This window comes from Gobio gobio (assembly GCF_949357685.1).
Source record: "Gobio gobio genome assembly, chromosome: 17".
Classification (NCBI taxonomy): Eukaryota; Metazoa; Chordata; class Actinopteri; order Cypriniformes; family Gobionidae; genus Gobio; species Gobio gobio.
In genome coordinates this window covers 14393884-14411453 of record NC_137110.1, presented here as the reverse complement: position 1 = coordinate 14411453, position 17570 = coordinate 14393884, and the positions used below count along the sequence as shown (strand labels likewise).

Sequence of the window (17570 nt, the reverse complement as noted above, 5' to 3'; positions counted from 1 at the left end):
AGCAAAGGGATCTATAATAAATATTATACTTTCCCCATGCTACATTTTTAACCCTCTGGTCCTCTTCGGTCAAAAATGACAGAAACATCATACGTTTTTAAATAATTTTTCTAAATAATTTAATTTTTTTGCTTAATCGGAATGGAATGACACTTGGTGACTTTTGTTGTATTAGCTATGTGAAAACACAAAAAAATCATGGAGATGATTCGGTTATGTAAAAAAAAACTATAGCTAAGACTATAGAGTGCTTTTTGCAAATGTGTGAAACAAAATCAATAATTCAGTTAAATGCAGTTAAAAAAACAAACAGCAAGGAAAGGTTACACTGAGTCTAAAACATCAAGATCAAGATCAACACACACACACACACACACACACACACACACACACACACACACAAATTAACTGGTGTGGCTGTATCAATATGGTAAAATTGAGCCAAAAGACTCAAATAAGAGGTTAAAATCTGATTTATTATGCTGTGATAAAACAGACCTGTTAATTTTTGTTACATTTTTATTGAATTTTGATGTTATATTTTCAAAATGTTCTCCTCTCTGCTCAGGTTTGAATGAAGTAAAAGTAATGCAAAAACAGGCACTTCAAATCAACATTTAAAAAAAAAATCTAAACCTTGACAAAAAGTAGTCTTTGAGAATGTCTAAGTATAAATCCAAAACCACAACTTAATAAAAAAATAAGTATTTATGTCTAAATTAAACATTTGACTGCGAAGAAACCAAGTGTTACCCTTAAACGAAGAGGACCAGAGGGTTAAGTAACTAACTTTTGAACCAGTTATGACCAGTTTTAAGTAAAAACATTTATATGACCAACTTTAAAATTAGTCAGTTTATGCAACAGCCACTCATCATCAATGGTATATAAATAAACTTTATATACCATTATATATAAATATGCTTCTTTTTTGTGCAGCAGTAATTCAACCATCACCTCAGCATTGACAATGTTTGCACTGTAGAAACAGTCATGGGTTTTATTGCTTTACTGCAAGCTTACAGGACAAAGTTCACTTCTGAATCTATAGTCTAACTTTGAACTGTGGAACTGGAAGTTAAAATTAGATGACTTTTCAGTGTTAAAAGCTGGAAAACATCATGTACAATCAGATTAAAAAGGACAAGTGATTAAAAAGATATGAGAATAAACCGAATTTACAGGGCACGATAAAATTCAATTTTCTTTAGCATTCTCAGAACAGTTTTATTCCATCAGCCATCAATATTGTTATGATCTACCACCTGTTTATGTTTCATTCATTCTGAGTACATGTTTCTGCAAGCTTCGAGATGCTGTGAGTAGAGTTCAGCGTACTCCTTCGCTGCGTTGAGCTGCTGTTCACACCAGTCAATCAGGAAGTTCTTCAGCACATTCACTCTGGAGTTATTGAAACGCTCAATCTGCCACACAAGAGTCCAATAAATATACAATATCCTCTATAAATGTACAATGTGTAATCGACATTACTTTAAAATGAAGAAGCAGAAGTCATGTTTCCAGTGTAACAACTCTGGTGACACATTTATCAGATAATCTTTGGGTGTAACATCAGTTACAGTATTTACCTCTTGTTTACCCACAGATGAGATCAGGTTGAACTCTTTCTCAACAGCTTTTTGAAACGCCTCCATCTACAGTATTACACACAGAAAGAATTTACTAGTTAAATATGATGCGAACACTTCAGTGTGGACAGAGAATATATCAAAGATACACAGATTAAAAACATACCACTTCTCGCTTATTGGCCTTGGCTTTTTCTGTACTCTTCTTAACAGTTTCCAGCTCTATCAGTTTACAGGTTCTTCTGAAGAGCATCTCCTGTTACAACACATTATGGTGAGGATTTTTTCACAGACTCTGTTTGCAAGTTATATCATCATGCCAGTGCTCACAAGTGACTGTGATTTTTATGATGCATCATCCAGAAACAAAACATGCAATGGTGATTGAATCCGTGTGATTTTCTCCAATAATAACTAACTGCAGAACTGCAGAGCACAGCAATGTGAGGACAGCAGTGCTAGGCCAGCAGTTTCAGACAGGTGTTGGGGTGGAGCTTATAGCATCATTCAAGGGTTAGTTCACCCAAAAATGAAGTCATTATTTACTTTCTCTCATGTTTTTCCAAACCTGTAAGACTTTCGTTCATCTTCGGAACACAAATGAAGCTATTTTTAATGAAATCTGAGCTATTTCTGTCCCTCCATTGACAGCTAAGCAACAACCACTTTGACGCTTCAAAAAGCTCATAAAGAGATTGTAAAACTAATCCATATGAATTGAGCAGTTTAGTCCAAATGTTCAGAAGAGACAATCGTTTTATATGATGAACAGATTTAATTTAGGATTTCATTCATCAATGTATACATAATCAGTTATGATAAACAAAGCTCAATCATGCTTGCTTGACGTGCGAGAACCAATGAGGTTCATTCTCGTGTGTTACGCAGCACGTTTGAGCTTCAGCAAGAACCAATGAGGTTCATTCTCATGTGTTACGCAGCACGTTTGAGCTTCAGCAAGAACCAATGAGGTTCATTCTCGTGTGTTACGCAGCACATTTGAGCTTCCGCAAGAACCAATGAGGTTTGGTTTCGTGTTATGCAGCACGTTTGAGCTTCAGCAAGAACCAATGAGGTTTGTTTTCGTGTGTTACGCAGCACATTTGAGCTTCCGCAAGAACCAATGAGGTTTGTTTTTGTGTTACGCAGCACGTTTGAGCTTCAGCAAGAACCAATGAGGTTTGTTTTTGTGTGTTACGCAGCACGTTTGAGCTTCAGCAAGAACCAATGAGGTTTGTTTTTGTGTGTTACGCAGCACGTTTGAGCTTCAGCAAGAACCAATGAGGTTTGTTTTCGTGTGTTACGCAGCATGTTTGAGCTTCAGCAAGAACCAATGAGGTTTGTTTTCGTGTGTTATGCAGCACATTTGAGCTTCCCCAAGAACCAATGAGGTTTGTTTTCGTGTGTTACGCAGCACAATGAGGTTTGTTTTTGTGTGTTACGCAACATGTTTGAGCTTCAGCAAGAACCAATGAGGTTTGTTTTTGTGTGTTACAAAGCACGTTTGAGCTTCGGCAAGATCCAATGAGGTTTATTCTCATGTGTTACGCATCACATTTGAGCTTCCGCAAGAACCAATGAGGTTCATTCTCATGTGTTACGCATCACGTTTGAGCTTCCGCAAGAACCAATGAGCTTCATTCTCATGTGTTACGCAGCACATTTGAGCTTCCGCAAGAACCAATGAGGTTTGTTTTCGTGTTACGCAGCACGTTTGAGCTTCAGCAAGAACCAATGAGGTTTGTTTTTGTGTTACGCAGCACGTTTGAGCTTCAGCAAGAACCAATGAGGTTTGTTTTTGTGCGTTACGCAGCACGTTTGAGCTTCAGCAAGAACCAATGAGGTTTGTTTTCGTGTGTTACGCAGCAGGTTTGAGCTTCAGCAAGAACCAATGAGGTTTGTTTTCGTGTGTTACGCAGCACACTTGAGCTTCCGCAAGAACCAATGAGGTTTGTTTTCGTGTGTTACGCAGCACAATGAGGTTTGTTTTTGTGTGTTACGCAACATGTTTGAGCTTCAGCAAGAACCAATGAGGTTTGTTTTTGTGTGTTACGCAGCATGTGTGAGCTTCAGCAAGAACCAATGAGGTTTGTTTTCGTGTGTTACGCAGCACACTTGAGCTTCCGCAAGAACCAATGAGGTTTGTTTTTGTGTGTTACGCAGCACAATGAGGTTTGTTTTTGTGTGTTACGCAACATGTTTGAGCTTCAGCAAGAACCAATGAGGTTTGTTTTTGTGTGTTACGCAGCATGTTTGAGCTTCATCAAGAACCAATGAGGTTTGTTTTTGTGTTACGCAGCACGTTTGAGCTTCAGCAAGAACCAATGAGGTTTGTTTTTGTGTTACGCAGCACGTTTGAGCTTCAGCAAGAACCAATGAGGTTTGTTTTTGTGTTACGCGGCACGTTTGAACTTCAGCAAGAACCAATGAGGTTTGTTTTCGTGTGTTACGCAGCACGTTTGAGCTTCAGCAAGAACCAATGAGGTTTGTTTTTGTGTGTTACGCAGCACGTTTGAGCTTCAGCAAGAACCAATGAGGTTTGTTTTCGTGTGTTACGCAGCAGGTTTGAGCTTCAGCAAGAACCAATGAGGTTTGTTTTCGTGTGTTACGCAACATGTTTGAGCTTCAGCAAGAACCAATGAGGTTTGTTTTTGTGTGTTACGCAGCATGTTTGAGCTTCAGCAAGAACCAATGAGGTTTGTTTTCGTGTGTTACGCAGCAGGTTTGAGCTTCAGCAAGAACCAATGAGGTTTGTTTTCGTGTGTTACGCAACATGTTTGAGCTTCAGCAAGAACCAATGAGGTTTGTTTTTGTGTGTTACGCAGCATGTTTGAGCTTCAGCAAGAACCAATGAGGTTTGTTTTCGTGTGTTACGCAGCACACTTGAGCTTCCGCAAGAACCAATGAGGTTTGTTTTCGTGTGTTACGCAGCACAATGAGGTTTGTTTTTGTGTGTTACGCAACATGTTTGAGCTTCAGCAAGAACCAATGAGGTTTGTTTTTGTGTGTTACGCAGCATGTTTGAGCTTCATCAAGAACCAATGAGGTTTGTTTTTGTGTTACGCAGCACGTTTGAGCTTCAGCAAGAACCAATGAGGTTTGTTTTTGTGTTACGCAGCACGTTTGAGCTTCAGCAAGAACCAATGAGGTTTGTTTTTGTGTTACGCGGCACGTTTGAACTTCAGCAAGAACCAATGAAATTTGTTTTTGTGTTACGCAGCACGTTTGAGCTTCAGCAAGAACCAATGAGGTTTGTTTTTGTGTGTTACGCAGCACGTTTGAGCTTCAGCAAGAACCAATGAGGTTTGTTTTCGTGTGTTACGCAGCAGGTTTGAGCTTCAGCAAGAACCAATGAGGTTTGTTTTCGTGTGTTACGCAGCAGGTTTGAGCTTCAGCAAGAACCAATGAGGTTTGTTTTCGTGTGTTACGCAGCACACTTGAGCTTCCGCAAGAACCAATGAGGTTTGTTTTTGTGTGTTACGCAACATGTTTGAGCTTCAGCAAGAACCAATGAGGTTTGTTTTTTGTGTGTTACGCAGCATGTTTGAGCTTCAGCAAGATCCAATGAGGTTTATTCTCATGTTATGCAGCACGTTTGAGCTTCCACAAGAGGTTTGTTCTCGCACATCAAGCAGGTTCAGGTTGAGCTTCTGTTTATGTTCGCTGATCAATGTTTAGATGTGAATAAAGGCCTAAATTCAATCTGTTTATCATATAAAGTGATCGTGTCTCTTCAGAAAATTTGGACTAAACCGCTCAATTCATATGGATTCGTTTTACGATCTCTTTATGAACGTTTTGAAGCGTCAAATGGTTGTTGCATTGCTGTCAATGGAGGGACAGAAATCGCTAAGATTTTATTAAAAACATCTTCATTTGTGTTCCGAAGACAAACTAAAGTCTTACAGGTTTGGAAAAACATGAGGGTGAGTGAATGATGACAGAATTTGCATTTTTTGGCCATTAAAAGAGTCGGTTTAGTAGTTGGGTGGGTTTGGGCACTCGTTACAAGTAGAGCTTATAGTTATAGTGACGGGTAGGGTTAGCATTTGGGGCCGGATATGCAATCGTCAGCACCACCCTAAATTCCGGTCTAGTGCTGCTGTCCTCAGACTGCGGTGATGTGTGATTCTGCGGTTTTGCAGTTAGAAGCATCTAATTTTCTGTGCAGAGCAAAAATAGACAAAGTAACTCGTAATACTGTTTTTAAAAAGTTAACATTTTATAAAAGCCATATCACACAATCACAGTCATGCTTAGGCATTTCATAAAACATACTTTCTCTGCCTCTTGGTTGCGAGACTCCAGGTCCAGACCCAAACCAAGAGTGGTTAGATTGTTAGTGGCAACTTTCTCAAAGTTTCGCTAAAGAGAAAACATTTTTTTGGTATTCAATATTTTTATATAAATACCGGAATGAGAACCCTTCAATTGTGCTCAAATATTTTGCATGTAAAGTGCACTTACCTTTACTGCCTCAATAATATCAGACAGCTTCAAACAGACCCTAAAGAAACACAACATCTGAATAAACTGATTATCCTCTCGTTTCTCTTACACATTCTCTCTTTATTCAGCATGCACATTAACGCAGAAACAAAGGGTAATTTTATTTAAATTCTAACTTGGAGAAAGCTACAGCAGCTGCATCGTCCTGATTCACACAAAGATGAAGAGATGTGGAGAAATGTCCACAGGCCAAAGCAAGCTCTGTAAAACATACACACACATAGTGATATATGAGCCTGCTGTATTCCTAAATGATGTGTAAACTTCTTGCAGTGACTTACTTTGCTCTGTCATCACAACATCGAGTAATTTCTATTGAGAGAAGAACACAATATTGCACATTGAATTATAAAATGACTAATAGTCCACTGGCCAGATAAAAAACAACAAAACAAACAGCTTAAATAGTGTACCTCTGTGGCGACCTTTGACAAAGCAGCAATATTTGTGTTTTTATTTCTCTCGTTCTGAAAGAAGTTGTCCACATCCTGGGGATATTAAATTTTATATATGATATAAATCACATTAATATATATATATATATAGTTCTATATCATAACACAACACAAGTGCTGTGTTTGGTACAAAAGACTTTCCCAGCGGTGGATGGGATGAACACCTGCATAAATCAAATGAGCAACACAGATACCTTATGACTTTCCTTCCTCATCTCCTCCACAGCCTGACTAAGGCGATTCAAGATTCCTTTCCTGCCTCTCTGTTTTCCAGGAGACTAGGATACATATACAATGACAAAAGTGAGTTTATCAACAAATATTTTGTCATCTTTCCCTCAAAACTGATTAAAGGTACACTGTGTAACTTTTCCGTCCACTAGAGGTCGCCTGTTCAAAACAAAGGCGTAGTTTGATGACACCAAGTTTGAGCGCAGAATCTTGGGACACGAGGTCTTCACCTTATGAAGAAAAGAATCGGGATAGGACTTGGGCAGAAATCATGTTCATGGATGCGATTATTAACGTTACTGTAGTATGAAGCAGAGCAGGACCGAGTGTTGTGGAGCTGAGCAAGGCCGCTGGAGCGATTGTAAATAAGATGAACACAACACACGCGAGCAGCGGGACTTTTATTATGCCACAGTCGCCAGCGCCACTTCTGCTTTTCAGGTCATGAGTATGAGGTAATGCAGCTCTGATTATCATATTAGATACATCTGAGTGTGTTGAAAATTAACTTATGACATTACTCATAACTGCTATGACACTTGTTGCACACTGCAGTAAGAGTAAAGCGTTTCTGCAAAATAAAACCGGCAACCGAGGGTAACGCAGATATGACGCAATCGACAGATAACTCCCTCACACGTCCCAGTTCCTTGGTTAAAATAGCAATTTCTCACGATTTACAAATAGTTGGAAACATTTGGGATATTGTAAGTACTCAAATGAACAAAATATATAACACTTTTGGATATTTTACTGACATTTTTTTACATAGTGCACCTTTAAGGTGATGACAGAAAAACAGCAAAAAGGTCAAACAATAAAAGATCTAGACCTTCTCCATGCTGGAGAATCCAGTTAAAACCATCATGGTGGTAGCTGTGTTTTTTAACCGTGATAGCTAGTTCCCAGCAGGTACATGACTAGGTGGCTGAGGGAGCTGGTTGAGCTGGTAGAACATATTGGTCAAGAACACTGCTGAAAAACAAATCAGATCATACCAGCTTAAGGTGGTCAGACTGCTTTTTGGAGCATAGTAGCTGATAGCTGATAGCACAGCTGGTCAACCACCTAAATGACACTTGATCAGGTAACAAAACACAACTACTACCTTCAGATTTAGCTGAAGACCTCAGCAGGTTAGCATTGAATTATCAAGATCAAGCTGTGAAGCAGATTTTGAATTCATGAAAAAAGTCATTTTTCTGTATGTATGCATGTGTGTGTATTAAACCTCAGAGTTAATAAGAAAGCTGTCCAGTGCTTTGCACTTGCAGAGAGTTGGGTGTGTTGCCACCTGCTGGAGATAAAACTCCAAAGCCTTACAATAACCCTGCCAATCCTTGCCTAGAGCCAGGAACCCTGAACACACATACAGAAAAAAACATAAAATGTGTTACATAAGAAACAAAGTATCAAACATCTACACACTCACACATAATTGAATATGTGGTTTACGGGGACTCTCCATAGAAGTAATGGTTTTTATATTGTACAAACTGTACATCACACAAAAATGTTGGCATTTTTTGAATTTCAAAAAACACAGTTTAGTATGTCTTCATAAACCATGTTTACGTTGTAATACCCATGTCATTATACACATTTGTGTATAAACCACATATAATCACATCCATATCACATTTCTCAGTCAGAACTGACACGATATTTTGTCTGAACTGCCTGTACATATTCAAAGAATACATACCAAGTTGTTTGAGGGTTTTGGCCTGCATGTTTGACTGTGATGGAAGTGCTTTAGGAGGCAAAGGCGGAAACTGTAGGCATAAAATCATCTCATATAAGTTTATAGATCTTATGGTTTTAGTGAAAATTAATAAGCAATGCCTATAGGGTCACAGGTCTCCGGCTCAAATGTTTAATTTTGTTCATATTTCTTCTTAAGAAAGACTAACAGGAATAGTGATGAAAGCCAAATAAATATTGACTGAGTCATCCACAATTTTGTAGAGGGGGTTTAAAATGAAAAAAATAACTTGAAATCTGATGAACACGAAATATAGGTGGGCAAAAATGCTGCCATTTTTCTAAAGTCATTTTCTCCCTCCTGTAATTTGGCTCCAAATCTCAGCTGAAAATTGTCATTTGACCTTCCACTACAAAATAGTTGATTACCCAGGAAATATTTATCCATGGCATTTAATATTTTGGTTTTCATCACCATTAAAATCCATAATTTCAGCTAGGGAAGTTTTCAATATGGCCGTGTTTAGACAATTCACTCACTATAATTCCCTGAATTCCAGGAACATTTTCTTGTGAGAAAAGACTCTGTTGAAGCCAGTCAAAGTCTTCATATGCTCGAAAAACACACACCCCAACACTGCTGTTTAACTGAGGGAAGAAATGATGTAATGATATTTTAGTATTCGACAAAACATATTTAGAACATGTTTTATGCATTTACTAGGCATCTTACTTTCTGGGACGCGATGGCAAATGTCAGAATGTCCCCATCCTGAGTCAAATCAGTGATTCTGATGCTGCTCGCACTTACACTTAGTTCTGCTTCTGCACTTGAACCTTCCTAAAACACTCACAGAGACATTCATTTACACAGTACAAAAATTGAAATCAACGTGACAACTATAAACACTCACAGGGTTTTAATGAACAAATATCCATGTTGTGAAACATAAGAGCTAAAATCTCTTGAGGTAATAATATTCCAGTAGCCTATATACATTTTTTATACTATTATTAAATTCAATTTTGTAACATTAGTTAGTGTATCAGGTATCATGAACTAATGAACAATATGTTTACAGCCTTACAGTTTTTTTTTACTTACTTACAGTAATGCATTTTTAACAATATTGAATTCACAACGTGTATACAGTCAAACCAAAATTTATTCAGACACCAGATATCATTTTTTACTATTGAGTGCGGGACACTATAGTTCATTTACGCAAGTAAGGATGGCAGAATAAAATAAACAGACAGACATATTATACCCAAAAATTGTTCATACAGTGGACTACCAGTAAAATTAACTAAAATTATTCAGACACTTTGACCTGACCATGTGTTTTTTTCTTTAATTGCTAATGCTACCTTTTACACCCCAGACTGAACAATATGAAGCATTGGCTTGGTAATTGGTTGACCAAAATTTGTACTATCTATTGTGTACTTAAATTGAACAGCTGATTGGTTGATTGTAATCCATTACATACCTTTCTATCAAAAGTTATCTGACATTATCAAGATGAATTTGTTCTGACAGTTTAACACAGAGTTCTTGTCATATTTTATTACCATTTTCTAAACTATAGCAAATAAACTGATAATGTGAGAAAATGTTGAAGGTGTCTGAATAAATTTTGGTTTGACTATATATATATATATATATATATATATAAACATTTATAAATGAACCAAGATTAATCAATACTACAAAAATTACATTTCACAATATTTAAAGAATTGATTAATATTAACAAACTGAACATTGTCTACAAAGAGCAAATGGTTGAAAACCATGGTCATGTGATAATCACAACCAGAAATGGTTACTTACCATGGCAGTAGAATTCAACAGGTTTCCTACTTTGGTTTAATCTTCAAAAGGGAAAAAACAAAGACATATGAGAAAACCAAAAGTAAACCCTTCTCTTAATCTTCCATATAAACACCTTTTTCTGTCCTCTCTTCTTTCTAATCTATTTCCCTTCCTCGCTCTCTCTCTCCAGTTGATGCAAAATGCTCACACGCACATTCTTGCGGAGACAGGATATCCTTCAGATCAAAGGTCACTATGGTCCTGCGATTTGGTTGTATGTGAAATTTTATCCAATATATAGTTTTTTTAGTGTCCTCTTTCGAATGACACGTGGAATACACTCAAACTAAGTAACTTGTAAAGCACACTCATTAAAGGCTACTGAGTAACTAAGCACAGTTACACTGGGCAAAGTTTATGAGATGCACCTGACTGCAGTGTTCATAGCCTGCAAAAAACCATTTAAGCTGCCTGGATTTCAAATAATTTAAGCAAAATATGGTGACCAACACAAATCAGAATGAAACACTTCACAATCACCTGGTGAAAGACTTAATGGCAAAATGAATTATGGTTCATTTTTATGGCGGTTGACACTGGGACTATAGATAGATAGTGATGGAATAAAAGATGCAAAAAGATCAAAATAAAATCTGGTCATTTTTATTCTAAATTTGCAAATCAGTTACATTTTACATACAAAGTCTTAACTGTTCCTTATGGATGGCATAATGCATCCAGGCTTGATGCAGCCCGCCAATTCCTATAGTAATTTTCTGACTTGTTCACGTAGAGTGTTTGTAGTACGACAACAGGTCATCCAGACTCTGTGTTTGAGCAGTCTGCGGTTGAGAAGGTTGTGCATATGTGGGCATGTCAGAAGGATGACCAGGGGTAGATATGTTATCTGTGTCTCTTTCTGTGGGCCTGTGGGATTCAGACCACTTGAAGGCAAGTTTTCCTTTGGCCTGCCCTTTGTCTGTTGCTCTGTTGTGATTGGCCCATCTGTCGTCTGAGAAATAAGCAGAGGGAGGAGCAAAATCTGAGTCTCGCTCCTCTCGACGATGACTGGTCCACTGACCCCAGGAGAACTCTGGAAAAGGAAACAAATGTTTAAGCTGTGTTTTCTTCAAAACAGCAAATGCAAACATTGGAGCCAATGAAAAGGAAGGAATGTACAGTCATGTACCTTTGCCTCTGTCCCAATCTCTTACGTATGGAACGCCAGGTTTGGTGTCTTTTCTTTCCTGAATCTCCACCTCCACTTTCGACACTGTTGCAGGGGCTGGAGGTCTAACTTCATTATCTTCATCATTCTCAGCACCATCAGCAGCAGGGGCTACAAGGGAACATAAACATCACACAACCGTTAGAAATCACCTCCAACATAGAGATACACATTTAATATGCTTTAAAGCATATAAAGACTTCACACCATCTTCTTCATCCCCTGGCTCCAGCTTGCTTTTCTTCGTCCTTCTCATCCTCACTTTAGCGAGTCGAGCTTCAAGCAGGGCTTTCCGCTTATCCTTCAGTTGCTCACGTTTGGTGCGCTGTTCTGTGGTCTGCAGAGAGAGAAACAAATTGTAAACCTTAATAAGTTATATTGCAGCCAATAACAGAGAAGCTGAGGAAGACTGTTTCAATCGCAGCCAATAGTATACAAGCTAAGGACACCATTTAAAAATCTAGTGAATTCACTAACTGTATTGCCAACATAGTCAGTAACCTAACTGAAATGCACAAACAAATAATGGTTACAATATTTCTTTTTAAAAATTTAATTAATTAAAAATATTTATTCAAAATGTATAAAAAAATATTGATGTATATATTTATTATTATTATATTTATACATGCATTTAAAAATGTTGGCATTAAAAAAAGATATCTGACAATATTTATCTTTGTACCATGTTGGTTATTGAGAAATGATATATATATTATGTGTTTATTTATTGATCAGATTAGGTTTATATCCGTTGATATTGGATGTTAATTTGATACTAGACATTTAGAACTTAATCTTTAATAACAATAATAATTCAATATCACAATTTTTAATATCTCTCAATCAACTCATACTAATTTCATATTATCAATTATATACATTATTGTGATGCCTATATTCACTTGAATTTAAATTTACATTTAAACTAAATTAGTTTTTAATGATTTACCCTAAATGTATATAGACAAAATAGTACAGAAATGTAATATTGTCCATTTTTCAATTATGGGTCAATAATAATAATAACAACATGGATCACAATAATTAACGTCTTATCACCAGAATTTCCATATCAATGCACCTCAAGTTTCAATGCATTCTGTTTTTTATTCTCTGCAGAATATACATGTGATAACTACCTAATTCTGGGCCAAAACAAAGTGTCTTAGAAGGCAACATAATGCTGCCTATCTTTTGGAACAGTCTTTGCTTCGTATGCACACTTGCAATGCCTTACAATGCCTTACAATGCTGTCTAGGTAGGCAGCTCATTCTGCCTTGGAAAAGAATACGACTCGTTGTTCTGACCTGGTCTCTCAGCATGTCTAGAGTTTCTCTCTGTTTTCTACGTCGGTCCTCATCCTGGGCAAAAGCAAAATATCCAACACCCAGCTCTCTGGCCTCTGAAACGGACACAAAACACGCGTGTGAGACACTGTGCAGATTTAATTCAACACTCTCAGAGAAGCACTAATTAAAGACATTTTACACATTAGACAGGTTTTGGTGTGTCTAGAGATCACTCCTCTCATCACCTTGCTCTCTGATATTTTCATAGTGAATTGGTCCAACAGGTCTCTTCATCTGCTCCTCTTCCTCTCTCTCCCACTGCTCTCTCTGCATGTCTCTCCTCATGTCATCAGATAACAGCGTCCTGTCAGCACCAGTCACCCTGTGCATAATAATAGAAATAAATTGAGCACAAATTAGTTACATACCAAAACACATACACACACACAAAGCAAAGCAAAGGTAAGAACAATAATGTACCTCTTGTTCTGGAGATCTTGGTCCATTTTCTGAAAATCTGGTAGGTCTTTCCTCAGACATCTTCGAGAACGTCCTAATGCATCAACATAGTCCACCCTGAAAGAGAGAGAGAGAAAGCAAGAAAACCCATAGTTAAGTTCAAGTCATATTGCCTCTTAATCAGATTGAAAATACATTTATAAACACACCGTACCATTCTTCATTTGCATTCTGTGGGACTGGAACAGGGACGTTCACATCAGAGTCCTCTCCATCTCGGTCCCAGTGTGTCTGTGGTTCATTCCTCTGGTTGATGATCTTCTGGGTGAAGTCCACAAGGAAAAGACTTTCAGTCTCCTCATCTAAATATAAAAAGAAATTGTCTACTTCAATATCACCTCATTTACAAAACACCCAAAGCAGTGTAAAATTGATTCAGAAGTGAAATGTTTGAATCTGGGAATGCAAGCAAGCATATACCTGGGAAATCTCCTTTTGTCATCTGTTCATAAAGACGTGCCTTTTCTTCCAATTTTTGCCTGCATAAGACAAAAATGCATCAGGAGACCATTAATATTATTGTATTCCACAATCTGAACAATGACGGTGATTTAGAATACCAATAGATGGATCAGAAACATCATTTTTCTACATCATTATATTGTAAAAAAAAAAACATATATTATTTAAAATAAAATGGTTTAACCATATTATTAAATGTATATTATACAGTCATTACAATAAATCAGCATTCGAATCAGGGTGTGTGGATTATTATATCATATTTATAAAAATAAACTTAGTATTTGGACAGTTAAAAAAAAGTGACATTTAAATGTTTTTAAATAATAATAATGTATTCTCATTGTATTTTTATTGAGTTTATGATTTTCTAATATGTGAATGTGAAAGTCGGAGCAAATGAAAAAAAAAACTTAAAATATCATTTATGACAACTGGTTGTTATAAAAAAAAATATCATGAACATTTTTCATATCATTCACTGGCCTTAAAAATATTTGGACACTTAAGCCACATTTATATATGAAATTCATTGTATTACATAACTATCAAAGAAAGTGTCGACTACAAACATGCTAGATCCTTTCACGGAACTTACATTTTTGGAGTTGGTTTGATTTTTTGTTATATAAGGTTATATACTGACATTCATACATCTTAGTTTCTATATACCTTTTGAGCCACTGTATGCCCAGTGAAGAAGACAAAAGAAATTGAATTGAGGAAGAGGATATAAAGAATGAGAATAATGTAGCACTGGGTACTGGACTATAAATAACCAAAAAAATCCTATTGACAGTTTATTCACCTGGATTTATCAAGTGTGTTTTCTTCCTCAGCAGTTTCCTGAACGTCCCTCTGCGCTCGTACATCGACTCCTTCATTTTGTTTAGTCCAGATATTGGGCTTCTTTGAGCACGAGCGCGCACACACACACACACACACACACACACACACACACACACACACACACACACACACACACACACACACACACACACACACACACACACACACACACAATTATAACAGTCGTATATATAATAGTTCAATGATCACATCTAGCAGTCATGAACTGCCCGTGTCTTACTTTTATTTTTGTCTTGGACTTCTGTGCAGCTCCTGCATCTTGGCCAAGTCTGTCGTGCTTAAATTGTTCCTGCTTCCGATATAATTCCGCTTTCAAATCAACCAGCTGAAATATAAATTGAAAAGTACAGGTTGGCCATGAGATTAAAGGATCGGGCCATTATTCCCAGTTTAAAAAACAGACACACAGTGCAAGTTTACTGTCAGCTGTCATGCTAAGCTAACTATAACACACAAACAAAACTAAAATTATGAAAAAAGTCTTGTTCAAAAGAGAGATAATATATAAAGTATTCACCGATGACGCTGTAACGTTGTATGGTTTCTTCTTTTTATCCATGATAACTGTCGCTTATTAGGTGATACAGGGTTCAGGCTAGCACTGACATAGAGCAAAACAGCATCCATAAACAATGCTGAAAAGAATAAATGTAGCCTGCCATCTGCCGTCTCGGAGGTCAAACTACAACAATATTTTTGTTCAATAACATGTTTCTACGATGTTAAATGTCCAAAACATGGCATCATGCTACGAAATGTCTAAAAAATAAATATCCAAAACTGTGGTAAGCTGGATGTAGCTGGTTTAATATGGTCAAGCAGCTGGTATCCCAGCCTGACCAGCTAAGTTCAGGCTGACTGACCATCCAAAAAAAGTGTCCAAAACCCCTCTAAAACCAGCCTAAGCCAGCTATGACCAAACTGAAGACCAGCTAATATCAGCCAAGCTTCAGGCTGGTTTTAGCTGTTTATTTCAGCAGCTGTGGTACTTTTTTATGAAAACGGTCAAGTTGATTTAAACTAACAAAACATGTTATCATGTCTAAACGGCCAATATGGTAGTGTGCTTGTATCATATATACCTACCATGTTTTATAACATGGTAGGCTACTCTTATTTTTTGCTAGTGAAAAATTTAAAAAACAAAATTCTAATAGCCAAGTTTTCCTCTTTTTCTTGTTCTAATTATTAGTGTTGTTCATCTACAATACCCCCCCCCCCCCCCCTCTCTCTCTCTCTCTCTCACACACACACACACACACACACACACACACACACACACACACACACACACACACACACACACACACACACACACACACACACACACACACACACACACACACACACACACACACACACACTAAAGTAATGGCCTATAAACTGATATTCTCCATAAAAATGGTACTTTCTGATACATTATTATTATTATTATTAATCAAAAGAAAATGAATCATATGCAATTTAGAACCATATATACATTTTTTTATTTATTATTATTATTGTTATATAGGGATGGAAGAATATCATGTTGTAGGAAGAATACGCTGCCAACCATGTACAAGGGTGAATCCACTTAAAAGTGTGTTCGTACCAATTATTTGCTCCTGTTTTGAAAGGAATTGAAATGAACCTGCCATGGCAATAGTTCAGTGGTCTAGTAACACATATAGCTCTATTGACAAAGCAGCCACATCACCATATGACTTTATTTGTCATCATCTGTTATCATATTCATATCACAGGGAAAATCTTTGTCACACACATACGCATACAGTAACAATCAGGGATTTTAAGTTCTGTTTGTTTTCACGGTTTCATTTGTAGACATTAATGCTAATTGTTAACCAACGGTTATTATAAAAGTGAGAAGCAGATCTTTGTGTGCAGACCTACTGAAGCAGTTTGGATCATTACAGAAGGTGGGATTGATTGATTGATTTCCGTGCACTCAGTTTATATAAAATCATGTACTTTTAAAGTGCAGCCATCAAGATTGTTGTCATAAAACAGAACTAAACCGGGCGACTTCCCAAGATGCCTCTGTGCTTTCGTGCCAGCCACATGTTCCTGCTCTTATGTGCTCTTTCCTTATGTGTCGAGTCTGTAAGAGGAGGCACCAGCTTCCTCAGTCCTGCTCAGAAACCACAGGTGAGCATATGTCTTGAGTTTGTTTAAAGAAAACTAATTTTAAGAACTCAATTTAACAAATAAAGTTTGTCAAGATTACATAAATTCATGCTGGCATCAGATATATTGTGTCCTATTTTAAGGTTCGAAGGCCATCACGGGTGGGCAGAAGAGATGCTGCTGAGCCAGAGATCCCAGTGATTAAAGAGGATGATCAGTTCATGGTAAAACACATTTAAATGGGATTTAAATGAGTTACTACTGCAATCATACTTTGTTTTCACTACCTGTTTAGATGAGCGCTCCGTTCGAACTGTCAGTGTCTCTGAGTGAAGCAGAATATGAGAAATACGGCCCTGTGCTGCAGAAGGTTCTTGTGAATCTTCTTAGCGATTCTCCATTTGGTGAGCTAAACTCTTGTTTTAAGAAAAGATCCAAAAAAGTAACTGAACATTCATTATGTAAAATGGAGTTTCATTTCCCAGAAAAAAAGTTCCAGATTTTTTAAAGAACCCTGAAAACTAAAAGTGCTTTCTGGCAGAAAATTCTTCAAGACACTGTTTGATGTTGTATTTGAATAATTTTAGTAACTAACATGCTTAATGTATGTTCTCATTTGTTTCAGAATTCTGACAAGAGCTACCAGTCCTACAAGAATCAACTCATAAATACAAAATTATTCACAATTTAAATCATTTGACAAAATAAAGGATAAAAAAAAATAATTTTCTATTTTCTTTGCTCAATCTCATGGGTCTCAA

General features: G+C 37.0%; 3 protein-coding genes across 3 annotated transcripts; 1 reads left to right on the top strand and 2 right to left on the bottom strand.

The window, feature by feature from the left end:
• Window positions 1-130: 130 nt before the first annotated feature.
• Window positions 131-10482, bottom strand: LOC307140768 (sorting nexin-5). Its single transcript, XM_079840474.1, has 14 exons — window positions 10326-10482; window positions 9222-9329; window positions 9029-9136; window positions 8490-8559; window positions 8016-8143; window positions 6748-6831; window positions 6512-6586; window positions 6380-6410; window positions 6215-6299; window positions 6057-6096; window positions 5868-5954; window positions 1756-1845; window positions 1590-1655; window positions 131-1424 (listed from the first exon to the last, which is right to left on the bottom strand). Exons 1-14 carry the CDS (start codon window positions 10326-10328, stop codon window positions 1281-1283), a joined length of 1119 nt encoding a protein of 372 aa, XP_079696600.1. The 5' UTR covers window positions 10329-10482; the 3' UTR covers window positions 131-1280.
• Window positions 10483-10947: 465 nt separating this feature from the next.
• On the bottom strand, window positions 10948-15331 carry ccdc174 (coiled-coil domain containing 174). Its single transcript, XM_079840462.1, has 11 exons — window positions 15197-15331; window positions 14900-15004; window positions 14618-14718; window positions 13768-13826; window positions 13502-13649; window positions 13309-13404; window positions 13074-13210; window positions 12847-12941; window positions 11743-11872; window positions 11497-11646; window positions 10948-11400 (listed from the first exon to the last, which is right to left on the bottom strand). The coding sequence occupies exons 1-11, from the start codon at window positions 15236-15238 to the stop codon at window positions 11093-11095; spliced, it is 1371 nt and encodes a 456-aa protein (XP_079696588.1). The 5' UTR covers window positions 15239-15331; the 3' UTR covers window positions 10948-11092.
• Window positions 15332-16716: 1385 nt separating this feature from the next.
• ghrl (ghrelin/obestatin prepropeptide) lies at window positions 16717-17442 on the top strand (the record flags this gene model as incomplete). Its single annotated transcript, XM_079841333.1, has 4 exons — window positions 16717-16830; window positions 16953-17033; window positions 17105-17213; window positions 17435-17442. The coding sequence occupies 4 exons, from the start codon at window positions 16717-16719 to the stop codon at window positions 17440-17442; spliced, it is 312 nt and encodes a 103-aa protein (XP_079697459.1).
• Window positions 17443-17570: the final 128 nt, after the last annotated feature.

Coding starts and splice junctions, on each gene's coding strand:
- LOC307140768 (XM_079840474.1), bottom strand. Junction 6,411..6,511: donor TGTCAAAGGTCGCCACAGAG/GTACACTATTTA, acceptor TTCTCTCAATAG/AAATTACTCGATGTTGTGAT. Junction 6,097..6,214: donor GCTGCTGTAGCTTTCTCCAA/GTTAGAATTTAA, acceptor GTGTTTCTTTAG/GGTCTGTTTGAAGCTGTCTG.
- ccdc174 (XM_079840462.1), bottom strand. CDS start 15,238: ATGGATAAAAAGAAGAAACCATACAACGTTACAGCGTCATCG. Junction 14,719..14,899: donor AGTCCAAGACAAAAATAAAA/GTAAGACACGGG, acceptor TCGTGCTCAAAG/AAGCCCAATATCTGGACTAA. Junction 13,650..13,767: donor GACAAAAGGAGATTTCCCAG/GTATATGCTTGC, acceptor TTTTATATTTAG/ATGAGGAGACTGAAAGTCTT.